Source organism: Nanorana parkeri, unplaced genomic scaffold (genome assembly GCF_000935625.1).
Source record: "Nanorana parkeri isolate BGI_ZX_2015 unplaced genomic scaffold, ASM93562v1 scaffold56, whole genome shotgun sequence".
Classification (NCBI taxonomy): Eukaryota; Metazoa; Chordata; class Amphibia; order Anura; family Dicroglossidae; genus Nanorana; species Nanorana parkeri.
Window position 1 is genome coordinate 2,550,251 of NW_017306324.1, and position 13,178 is coordinate 2,563,428.

General features: G+C 42.3%; 1 protein-coding gene across 1 annotated transcript in view; it reads left to right on the plus strand.

Moving 5' to 3' along the window:
- Window positions 1-13,178, plus strand: part of CAMK1 (calcium/calmodulin dependent protein kinase I) — a 111,946-nt gene that overhangs the window by 91,399 nt on the left and 7,369 nt on the right. The window contains exons 6-11 of the mRNA XM_018576120.1: window positions 4,016-4,142; window positions 5,061-5,136; window positions 5,860-5,972; window positions 6,552-6,630; window positions 7,128-7,215; window positions 8,212-8,344. Of these exons, the coding sequence (XP_018431622.1) occupies window positions 4,016-4,142; window positions 5,061-5,136; window positions 5,860-5,972; window positions 6,552-6,630; window positions 7,128-7,215; window positions 8,212-8,344 (616 nt within the window). The remainder of the gene's footprint in view (window positions 1-4,015; window positions 4,143-5,060; window positions 5,137-5,859; window positions 5,973-6,551; window positions 6,631-7,127; window positions 7,216-8,211; window positions 8,345-13,178) is intronic.

The window sequence follows — 13,178 nt, forward strand, 5'->3', positions numbered from 1 at the left end:
TTGTGTGTGTGTGGTTAACCCTGGCCACATAATGAAAAGCAAAAATTACCCCCCCCCCCCCTCCCCCCCATCAGCAATAGTTTGTTAAAAATAAAGTCTCTATTCCCCTGTGATAATTACCTTGAGTATCAAACAGTCTTCCGTCCTGATTTCCGTGACCAGTCCACTGAAGCCGCTCTACATGTTGGTCTCTGCCCGGTCTTGTCACCACCCCTCTCTTCAGCATCATCATGTCTGTATCATTAGTGCAGGACTAGCTGACCAGGCATCAGGATGGGACATTGCCAATGGCAGAAGGGCTTGTGCACATTGCAATTCTAGAGGACATAGCACTGGTATGCACATAACAGTCCCATAGACTTCTATGGGGCCCTTTCCTGAAGCCGGAGACTAAGGGAGACGATCCCAGGGAAGTCTATGGGGTTGTAATGCATTTGTACAGCCAGGATGTAAACAAACACAGGAGGCCGAGACCATCGCGTTAGGGCAAACATGCGTCTGTGGAGCGGTCGGGTGGGTCAGGTTAGGTCGGGGGAAAAGGGGCAAAAAAGGATAAATGTACTTTGTTTTACAGCGCACTGTTCATTTGGTTGAACCTTAGGAAAAACTGTCCTATTTTTGCCAAGCCTCAAAACAACAAAATGCTATAGCTTGAAAATACTACCGGTATATAACTATAAAAATAAATCCAAAATAGGTATAGAGGCACTTACGGGTCTTACAGCATTTCAGCAGAGCTCAGTCCACCATTATAGAGATAGACGGAACAAAAATGTTGATCTGTATGTACGTTGGATTTGTAAGGATATTTTTGTGGATGAGCACCTGGGCATTTACCCTAAAAATAGAGTGTAGTGGCTTCCCCTGGGATGATATATATATCTATATCTATCTATATAGATTTACCAATATAGAGATATAGATATCTATAATTTTTAAATTCTTTTTTAGTTGATGTCTGCAAAGGAGAGAAGGAAACAAAGATGTCATTCCATTCATTCATTCAAGCACACGCATCGTAGAGGCAGAAATATAATTGACAGCTCGGCTGTGACAGACTAGTCAATCTCACGAGCTTAGTCTGACAGGAGATCCCAGCTCCCAGCACTGTTCCAATTAACAAGTGCTAGAGCAAAATTTAGTATCCATGCCTTGTATCACTGCAGAGGAGAAGCCGCCAAGGACTTCTCCACATCCATCATTCGCAGGGGAGGCTTGTGTTGTAAACTAGACGTGTAAATACACCAGAAGACAAAACTAGATCAGCTAAAAGCCCCTTTCCACCTTCAGATGGCTTTGATCAGTTAGCTAGTACATGTCGGCTTTCAGATATTTTCTTTTAACTGTACCTCTTCCTTTTGTAGTTTGTGTTTTTTTTACCCTTGATGCACAGTCAGGGTTGTTAGTTTCCTTTTGCATCTGTGCTGTCTGTATACATTGCTGTTGGTTATACACTATATAACCACAAGTATGTAGACACCTTCCCCCCAATTATTGAATTCACATGTTTGCAGTGAATGGTACTGTTAATGCTATAACTTCCAAAGACAATTTAGTCAATTGTGCACTTCCAGATTGTGGTAAGGCCATTTTCGGTTCCACCATTACTGTGCCACTGTGCACAAGCCAGCTCTATAAAGACATGCTAGGTGCTGCTCCAGGTTTGGTCCACCTAGATCCGCTGACGGGGTGCACACACCAGCTCAAAACCTGCCACAGTATATACTGTCACTATAAGGAAACTCGGTACTCCTGTGTCAATTAAAGATCGGTGTGTAATCTTTAATTCATCAATCCCCATACAGCATATGTCTCAGACAGAGTCTGTAACACGTTCATTAAAGACATGTGCATAGACATGGTTTGGTGTGGAGGAACTCAAGTGGCCTGCACAGAGCCCTGACCTCAACCCTACTGAACACCTTTGGGATGAATTAAAGCACTGATTATGAGCCAGGTCTTCTCATTCAACATCAGTACCTGATCTCACAGATGTTTTTTGGGTATTCCTATAAGTGTGGAGGCTGTTACAGCCACGAAGATGGGTTGGGGTGGATAATTGTATATCAATGTTTTTTGCATGGAATCTCCAACAAGGTCATATTGGTGTGATTGTCAGGTGTCCAAAAACTCTTGGCCATGTAGGCTAGATGCCAACTTTGTATCCCACATCAAAAGAACTAAATCCAAGTATGGAAATACATGACCAAAACGTTGGTAGGAAATTACAAAGAAAGCTGAAGGAAATGATGTACAAAGCCAGTCAAGTGCTATGAAGTAGAGCTGCAGCTAACTATTATTTTCAAAATCGATTAGTTAGCTGATTATTAAGTCGGATTAATCGTTTAATCGGATAAACAATAACATACATTTTAAAAAATGGCTCCAGTGATGGACCACTAGTTTGTATTGAGGTTGTAGTCCATCACAGGAGCAAGCTTGGCGCGGTGGAAGTAAAAAAATGGTGTGGTGTGCAATATAGTGAAATGGAAAGTGTAAAATTATACAGCAATGAATGCAGAATGGCATCGGCTATAGAGGACTACAAATCCCAGCAATAGTACATTATACAGCGCAATGCAGAATATCACCAGCTATAGAGGACTACAACAAATCCCAGCAATAGTACATTATAGCTGGTGGTATTCTGCATTGCGCTGTATAATGTACTATTGCTGGGTTTTGTAGTCCTCTATAGCTAGTGGTATTCGGCATTGCACCACTGTATAATGTACTATTGCTGGGATTTGCTGTGCTCCTCTATAGCTGGTGGTATTCTGCATTGCGCTGTATAATGTATTATTGCTGGGATTTGTAGTCCTCTATACAGCGCAATGCAGAATATCACCAACTATAGAGGAGTACAACAAATCCCAGCAATACATTATACATACAGTGTATAATGTATTGCTGGGATTTGTATTCCTATGTATAATATACAGCACAATGTACCATCAGCTATAGAGGAATAAAAATCCCAGCAATACATTATAGAGCACCATGTGTGGGAAAGTGCAGGCTTACCTGAGCAGTCTTCCAGCAACTTGCTTCTGAGATCGGACCTGTCTATCGGCGGCTGTTATCCCCCCACACCTGCTCCTCCTTACTACATCTCCCCGCGTCCCTGTGCCAATCGTGGATGTGGGCGGGCGGAGAGTGTGAGGCGGGAAGGAGGTGCGGTGTATAGAGCGCGGATGCGGGCGGGTCTGGCAGCGGTGAGCGTGAGTTGGGGAGGAGGTGCGGCACGCGTTTGTGGACCCGTGAACAGGGCCAACTGATCGGAAACCGATTAATCGATTTATTGAAAAAGTTGACAACTTTTTCAATAATCGATTTATAATCGATTATGTCGATTTAGTTGTTGCAGCCCTACTATGAAGACACCGAACGCAAACCTGCACCGTGCCCATTGTAGTCAAATGAACTGGTTTGCTTTACAGAAGGGACCTTAGGCACCAAGTACTTACCATATCATCTGAGAAATAACAGGTACTTCTGAATCTGATAAACACATGACACTCCTGCTGCTTTCATACAATGCAATGCTCAGTACTTGAACAGCCAGTTGTGTGAGAACGTATGCAACCTTGTCTAAATTTTGACTTGCTCGGAAAGTTGAAAAGTACACAAGAGTGTCAGACAATCTGGTAGCAGCTTGGGGCTGTTGGAGAATGCAATGGGGAAAAGTACTTAATGCTTATGGTCACTACTATAAAGTGAACCAGTTACTTACCTAGTAATATTTAAGATACAAGTTCACTTTAAAAGGAAGATATTGTGTAACCTTTAGTGTTTTATGGTGTGATTTTAACATTTTACCAGTTTGCTGTTCTATATTTTGTTCGTTTTGTATCTCCTAATGTAAATCTTCCCTCTAGTGGTCACCCTTGTATCAGGGAATATGATTTGCATTACCAGTTTAATGATTTGCTCCTTGTAGTCTCTCCTTAAAACCTTTAAAGGCTGGATTGATTAATGGCTCTGCTCTTTTCTATCGTCCTTTTCCTTCCTACAGCCAGAAAATTTGTTGTACTACAGTTTGGATGAAGATTCCAAAATCATGATCAGCGATTTTGGGCTGTCCAAGATAGAGGGATCCGGAAGTGTCATGTCTACAGCCTGTGGGACACCTGGATATGTAGGTCAGTGTGCTCAGTATGGAGGTCCCAAGGTGTGCCATGTACTCTGTGATAACATTGGCATCTTCTCAGGTAGTTGATACAGGTAGGGAATGTTTCCGGCAGTGCTCTTCTTACTGGCTGGTTGGCTTTGGCCGTAACAACGACCTGACCTCTCAACTGCAGCATTTGCAGTCAAAGTCTAATTCCATTTCAGTGTGACCAAAAACATTCTGCCATTCACTTTTGAATAAATGGAATGTGACAGCCAAACGTTTCCAGAGTCTGATGTAACTCTTATGGTAACAATAGTAGTAAGGACAATCTGAGGCTGTAAATCTGGTGCCAATCCCTACATACTTGGCACCCAGTGTTCAGTAGAGCTACCGCTCTAATATTTTATCTTTCTGTACTTAAAACCATAGAATTCTTTTTTACGTAACTGTATCCATATGGCGACCTGGAGGCGTTCTGTATATCAGCTATTGGCTGATTTTCTCAAACGTCTGCACTAAGATACAAGAAATTATAGGCATGCCTTGCATTGGGTATTTAATTTTTGATGAGATACTCTCTAAGGGTTAAGTACTATTAAAGGGATGCAGACACTGCAATTTTCCTTATTAGAACACTGAAAGCGCACCAAGTGGTTATAATGAGCCCGGCCCTCCCATTGAGGAATCAGTCTGTAAAGGTCATAAAGAACAAATGGCTACTTCTTCATAATAGAAATGTAGAAATCTGCAACAAAGTTTTTGAAAATTCTTGCAATATACATTGACCGTCCAGAGGGGATTGATTTAAAAAAAAAAGTTTTCTTTTTCTCAACAAACGTGGAGTTATTCTATAAATATGATTCGGTCCACCACCATATAGCTAAACTTAAAAGGACAGTCACGTTAGGTGGAAACAAAGCAATTACTTATGTGCTTTTTCTTTCAGCTCCAGAAGTTTTAGCTCAGAAGCCATACAGTAAAGCGGTGGATTGCTGGTCCATTGGCGTCATAGCCTACATCTTGTAAGTAATGCTTTTATTCTGTCAAATCCCATCCTTCGGTCAGGAAAAGCCGTACACCTCCAGCTGCTAAAAGCCATACAATCCAGGGATATGAGCGCATATTCTCAGGAGTGTTTAAAGAGGACCTGTCTACTCACAGAGTGTACCTGTGAGCCTTACTGATGCCAGACATAGTTTTTGGCTTCATGGCTCATCTCAGGCTTATCATTTCGGAGTCACAGATATGTTAAAGCTAGATGTGCTTTAATATGCAGCTTTTAGATCAAGACCCGTCAATGGGATTATGTGGGTTGTACATTATTTAGCTTTTATATATAAATGTTTTTTGGTAAACATATCAATACCATTAACCTTTTAATGTAAAACAATCTGAACAGGTGCCGGCACTTTATTTTTTTTTCTGGTATCCAAAACCTTAGACAACTTTTTTCTATGTACATCATGTTTTGGTGGAGTAGGGAGGGGTTAGGGTAATATTGCGGTCTGTGTCTCCTTTAGGGAGATTTCCTTTCTCTTCCTGCGACAAAGGAACAACTGGAAGTGAGAGAGCATCTAACCCAACATGATGGAAATCTCGTCTTCGACAGGATTCTCCATTGAAAAGAGCTCCTTCTATTCTATAGGCTCAGAATATACATATATGTTTTACTGGTTTTAGCATCCTCCAGGGCATCCAGACCCAAAATAGCATCTGCTGAGCTGACTTTATTTTTCTCACGGCAGATTGTGCGGCTACCCCCCGTTCTATGATGAAAATGATGCCAAACTCTTCGAACAGATTTTGAAAGCGGAATACGAGTTTGATTCTCCGTACTGGGATGATATTTCTGATTCGGGTAACAGAAACTTACTGTTCACCATTATAAATACAAAACCATAGTGCTTCCATAGACATTGCTTTCCCTTCTCCTTTATTTACTAAGAGGTATGTTTATAAAAACATTTCAGAGCCTTTCGTACTGCAAAACTGCTATGCCTACAAGCTCACCTTTTAGTTATAATTTGTATTGAGATTTTAGTCCATCAGGGGAGTGAGCTTGGAGTGGTGACTACCTTACAACACACACAGGCACCATGGGGAGCAGGCGTACCCCCCCTCCAGAAGGAAGGACAGTGTCAGCACCAACTCAGAGATGATTTGAGGATCTACAGCCGAGTGATGCACAAATAAGATACATTGCTGTTAATAGTTAGGGTGGTTGAAGGCATTTTTGAGATCTAAATCATGAGTTTAGTATCACTTTAAGAGGAGTCCTTACTTCCTGTTAAGTAGAGAGTCCCTTTAATAATTTGACAATGAAATTAGGTCATATGTGTTTTATCACCCATGCTTCATCTAAATACATGCAGACATTGACATGCACAAATGTCCAAAGTTACAACGTGTAACCTTTATTATTATGTATATTCCTCAGCAAAAGATTTTATTCAGCATTTAATGGAGAAGGATCCCAACAAGCGCATCACATGTGACCAAGCCCTGGAACATCCATGGTAAGCTGTCCGCCTTGGTCAAGGGAGAGCTAAATTAGATGCGCAGGTTAAGATCCACATGTGTATTTTTATTACCACAGTGTGCTTGCTAATTACAGGATTCAATTTTGCCAAATGGTTATTTAGCAGTTAGCACATTAAATACTCCATAAGCGGATGGCAGGAGAAAGTTAAAGAAGACCGCTTTCGACTGCCTCCTGCAAGGATTATGAATAGACAGATCGCTGATGTGGCCCATTCACCCCTGCCCGCTCTGGTGCAATAATGTGCATTACGTTGCATGCACATTCAAATGTATGGATTTTTAACGCACCAGAACAGATAAAATATCATACATATACTATTTTTTTTCCACTGATGCAGGTGTAGTGGTGCATTACAATGCATATGTAGCACAGGTGCTTTGGGTTAATGCTTTGGGGTTCCATTGACAATGAATGGCACAGGTAGCATAAGACATTCTGATTTATTTGTCTTCTATTTTCTCTTATCCTCAGGATTGCTGGGGATACGGCTCTGAATAAGAATATTCACGAATCCGTCAGTGAACAGATCAGAAAGAATTTTGCCAAAAGCCGGTGGAAGGTGAGCGACTCTGGAAAGGCTTTCTTCTTAAACAGCAGAGCGATAATGAAAGAGAAATGCATATCAGTCGAGTTATGCTTTTTAGCAGTGATGTTACGTCTGTATGTACAACGTAGCTGAGCTTTGCATATGAGTAAAGAAAGTGTAGCCACAAATATGAACAGCAGGGGGCGCTGTAATTCCTCAGATATTTCTCTTCTTGTTTCAAGAAACCTGTTACACTGACAGTCACTGAGATTTTTACTTTCTGACTTTTTTTTATATTTCATTGTTTTACACTGTCCATAACATATTATTACTTGCTTTTTATTAATATTATTAAAATATTAATATCAATCTTTTTTTTCTTTTTGCTTTAGTAAGTCATAAATTGTAATATAAAGGCAGGCGTTAAAGAGACTCTGGCACCTTGCCTATTAAGTGCATAGTTACAGGGTCTCTTTAGAGCCACCTACCCCCCTAGACACACCTTCACTGCGCTCCCCTGCTGCACTTTCCTCCATTGCAGACATGACCGCTCATTCTAAAACTGTTCACGGCTGGTAGCTGTCGAAATTAAGGATGGAGTTTAACATGCCCTGGGTATGGGGAATGCCTCAGGGAAACATTCTACATATTGCAGATAAGAAGGTGGTAATGGGGGGGGACCCTTTTTTCTGATCAATAACAGAAGTGTAGTCAAACATTAAAATATTATTATTTCCCATTTTAATACAGTGTTAACATAGTACAAGACAATGTATACAGAGCCATTTCTATTGGTAAAAACCATAGCAGCTTGAAGGCAAATGCCTCTAACACATTCTCACACACACACACACACACACATTTTGCCAGAAGCCAGATTATGTCTCTGTTGGGAATGGAACCCGGGACACTAGCACTTCAAAGGCAATGAATGCAACCCTTTAACCACCATGCTGACTTGTGATAGCCGTCACACGTGGCCAGAATGACTCCAATCTTTGTTTCTGTTCATCTCTGTTTTCCATGCAGCAAGCGTTTAATGCCACCGCCGTGGTCCGCCACATGCGCAGACTGCAACTGGGGACCAGCCAGGAGGGGCCAGGGCAGACTACACCCACCAGCCCGTGTCATGGTAACTTACTGGTGCCTGGAGACAACCATGGTGAGCAGCAACAGGGGCAGTTTGGATGATTTGAGTGGTTGTGTGTATTCAATTAAAGTGCATATTGTGGGCCATGGACTGATAGTTACGGCTGATCGGTTTACATGAATAACACGAATACATACTCTTAAAGGAGAACTCCATGCAAAAACTTTAATTCTATAGTGAACAGGCAACTTGAAGGCAGGAGGAAGCATTTCCTCAGTCTCTTCTCCCTGAGGGATCGGACTGCAATATTGTTACTTTGTAAAGAAAAGAAAGGCTTCAGCAGGGGCTGAGCTGTGTCAGACATTTGTCAACACAAATAAGAACTGCACACACACACACCAGGATTTACATGACTGTTCCGTCTCTGAGCTCAGTCCAACTCTGTCCAGGACATAGTTGCTGACCTTGGATAATACCTGAACAAAGATGGTTCTGATTTTCTGGAGAGGAAAAAGTAGATGATGGCATTGTCAGTGGGAGTTCTGTGATCTCTGGTGATGCATAACTGGAAGCATTAACCTTGCACATTATTTAGCCTTCACGCTCTTCACATGGCAAATATATTTGACATTAGTCTCACATTAAGTAAAGCAGATACTACTCTGATCATATGGCTGCATAAAAGGGGTGGCATATATATATATATATATATATACACAATTTTTGCCTGGAGTTCTTCTTCACCAAATAATTCTATGGCTCACAAATGTTCTGTTTTTTCCAGCAATAAAATGAAAACACGGCACTTGTACCTATACAAAGTTCACTCTTTAATATACCGACTACAATTTTACTATATAGGATATAGAATATAATACGTATATATCCCCTTTGACCTGGTCCGCTATCTGTAGCAGTTTGTGGCTGCTGTGTTTTGACTGTGTCCCATTGTAATGTCTTTGCTGCAGCTGTCGTTGGAGCTGATGTCATATACTTGGACTTTAAAGGAGAACTATGGGGTTAAGGCCTTTCCCCATAGTTCTCCTTAGGGTAACGGGAGGACACAAACTAGGTCCTCCCGTCACCCTAGGCTCAGTATACTGAGCTACTGCTCGCGGTATACTGAGACGCCGCAGCTGAAGCGGATCCCGACAATTGTGCCGGGATCCGCCCAGCTGCGTGAGTGACAGCTGGCTCTGCTTATCTAGAGGCAGAGCCAGCTGTACCCACCCCCTCCCCCGTCCGATCCGCCAGTCAGCGCTGGCGGATCGGAGCGGGGAGGGGGGAATCCAGCCCCTCCCCTGTCACGACAGAGAGCCGTGACAGGATCGAGAGGTGAGCGAACGCCGGTATGTGTTCGCTCACCTCCCGATTTACTAAGCCAACCTGTGACAGTCTCATTGTCACAGGTCGGCTAGAACTATGAGGTGAGTGAAAAGCACTCACCTCATAGATCTCCTTTAAGAAAGACTTGGTTCAACAACAGAGCTTGTTGACTCGAATCAAGAGCTTTGGACGTGGAGGTAACGTAGAGTAGGTAGGTAGCTAGCTTCTAACAGAGGGCATCAGCTGCGGAGAATGGAAGGAAAGGGGTGACCATTGGGAGCGTGTGTTTGAGAGTGATGAGGAGCTGCTTTGCGCCTACATCATAGGCTTTTGTAGGCTATTCTCCACCATAATAGAGAAGAGGACTTCAAGGCAGGTTTCTTCTCTGTGTTTTGGGGATTCCTGTGCCACCTTGGCTGTAGATGTGCCCTCTGTTATAGTCTACTTTGACATCTGAGCTCAGAGTTGCAATCTGCGCAGATACCATTTGATGTCGCTCACTACATGACTCGTGTATAGTAAGTGTACTATCGGGAAGATAAATTGTTGCCATAACAACCAGTAAGAATCCTTATTTTATTTCCTCACCTGGAATGCAAAAATTACATTTGGAAGTCGGTTGGATGCTATGGAATGCAGCTGCAAGGTTTTCATATATAACATGTTTCCTATCGGCCCCTAAGTGACCGCACACAGCCATGAAAGATTGCATAACACCATTCCCATGATTGCTTCGTTTGTGGACTGCTTGCTGCAAGCTTTGCTGACTGAGCTGCCTGCAGCCAAGGAGAAAGGTCATAAAGCACAGTCCAAACATGGATGGAAGTACAAGCCAATCACTGACTTGTATCCGTGTCTAATCTGACCGATCATTTGGGATCTAGTTGGACAGAGCCAACAAAACAGAAGTGGCCTAACTGCCAAAGCTTTAGAAAGTTGAATTTCTATCACTAGTTAATATCTGCTTGATCTAAACTAAACTAAATCTCACCACACTTATTGGTCAGCCTAGCCATCCAAATGGCAAAACCAGCTGGACATCATTACATGGGTTTGTAGCCCTGACATAGGATGTGTTTATTTTACTGCCGACCTCCAGATGTCTCAGAAAAATTGTCATCTGTGAAGTGAAGATATGATCTTTATAAGCAGCATACCGGTTCTCCCAAGGGTCTTATTATCATTTTCTGAATGAAGCATTTTTAGGATGGTCACAGGTCATCGAATGGGAAAACACAGTATAGATCAGGCAGGCCATCTTTCAGACCCTCAGATGGAGTTCAACAACTGTGGCTGAAATGCTTTCAATGACTTGTTTGAAGTGAGTTGGCAACAAACTAAAACAAGTTTAAAGTGAACTTATCAGCCTTCTAAAACTGAACGTCCCACCAAAGAGAAGTCTATCATATAAGGGCTCCTTTACTGGCCACTGGGATGATCTCATTAAACTGGAATTCTAGACTATGGATGAGTCTGTACTCATATTAGACATGGAATACAGAGCTGTCCATAGGAATGAACAGGCACTGCAGTGTGTGATAGTGTAGGGTCCTACTGGGACAGTTATAAAGAAGAGGTTGTGCAGCTCTAGAAAGAACTTCACAGTAAAGATCTCAGAAGTGGGGCTGCAGGTAAGTGCACTATAGCCAAAATGATGTTGACAAAACACCAAACTATTGAGTTCAGGTATTTCCAGTAATGCACTGCTGCAGCATACAAATACATCTTAGACTATTGTGCCCTTTCTACCTTATGGTAACAGTTTGGGGGAAGGCCTTTTGGCTGTTCCAGAATGACTGTGCCTTTATGCAGAAAGCCAGCTCCAAAAAAGACATGGGTTGGTTGATGAGGCTGGTGTGGAGGAACCTGAATGACCTGCACAGAGCCCTGACTTCAACCCAATTGAACACTTTTGGAATGATTCAGAATACCGATTGCAAGCCCAGTCTTCTCATCCAACATCCATATCTGACCTAGCAAATACTCTTTAGGAAGAATGGACACACATTCCCACATACAATATATCCTCCAAAATCTTGTAGAAATCTTCCCATAATAATGGAGGCTGCTATGGAACTTAAGTGACCTGCAGAGAGCCCTAACATCAACCTTATTGAACACATTTGGGATGATTCAGAACACCACTTGTGAGCCAAGTCTTCTCATCCAACATCCATATCTGACCTAGCCAATACTCTTAAAGCTAAATGGGCACAAATTATCACATACACCCTCCAAATTCTTGTGGATAACCTTCCGATAAGAATGGAGGCTGCTATGGAAGGGAGAAAATTCATATTAATGCCCATAGTTTAGAAATGGGATGTCCAAATAAGCGCATGTAGGTGTGATGATCAGACGTCTACAAACTTTTGGTCATGTAGTGCAGTTATGCTTGGGGAACCGACTACGTGGGGGGTCTATAAAGGACAACTTTATTTCAGTAGTCATTGCAGGATTCAACAACCTGCAATGGTCTGCGTGTCTATTTCGGGGGGGGATGGGGTTGGGGAATAAAAGTACATGTAATAAAAAATATATTCTGATATTAACCACAGAAATTTATCAGAACAAAATCTTTTTTATGATCGTAGTCCTTAAGACATGTTAGTCTGGCAGCTCCCACCAGCTGATCCCCCTCCTCTCTGTATGTTCTTTACAAATCTGAGGTTCTGCTAGTTGCTGTAATTAGTTTTCCTTGTGTAGAATTGCTGCTCTGCACTTGTAGCACTCGGGTAGATTATGTTTAATTGCTCCCTCGTTTGTATTTGGGAAGCAAACCGTTTATATGGTGGATTGCAAGTAACGGAGAGGTGTTGTGACTCGTCTAATTACACAGCCATTAATTCCTGCAGATCTAACTGTTACTGTAGATCACATTATAAATAAATGTTTTCTGGCAACTCGTGTTGTCTACAGAGAAGGATGAAAAGTGGTTAAACAATAGAGGTGCTTTTATATCCCCCTTAATTCTGTAACTCACTGACGATAAAACCCATTCAAGGGTTGCCATTTTCCATGCAGCATGATGCCGTTAATGTCACCTCAATCTCCGTGCAGACTTCATGGAAAGTAAGCAACAGCTTAAGTTTACTGGAGCATGGGATTAGGACCCTGGGAAATACTGTAAACTGAAGAGTATTAAAGCTTATCGCCAGACAAACCGGTAAATGCACCAATAAAATGCACTTATACAGCTGTTTTACCTGCCAACGGATTTGGACTTTCCTCCACCCAGTTCTGAGATTTCCACAACCTAGGCAGACAGTACAGCCAGGCTGGTGTCCTGACTTTTTTCCACTGCAGTCTAGCAACAGGTTAGGTCACCTACCTGCCCCCAGCCAGTGATTGTACAATGAAAAAGTGGCAGCAGACAAAGACTGGCTATACACCTATCAATTTTTTTTGTTTAACCCTCGGGCTGAACAGAAAAAATTGACACGATTCCTCCAACACAAACAGCGTGTCAATCGCGGAATCGCCGCTGTTTGCATTGTATTCTGACAGGTGCCGGCAGCCCCCGTCAGAATACCCGATCAGAGCGGGCAGCTCATTGGCTGCCACCTCTGATCGTACAAAC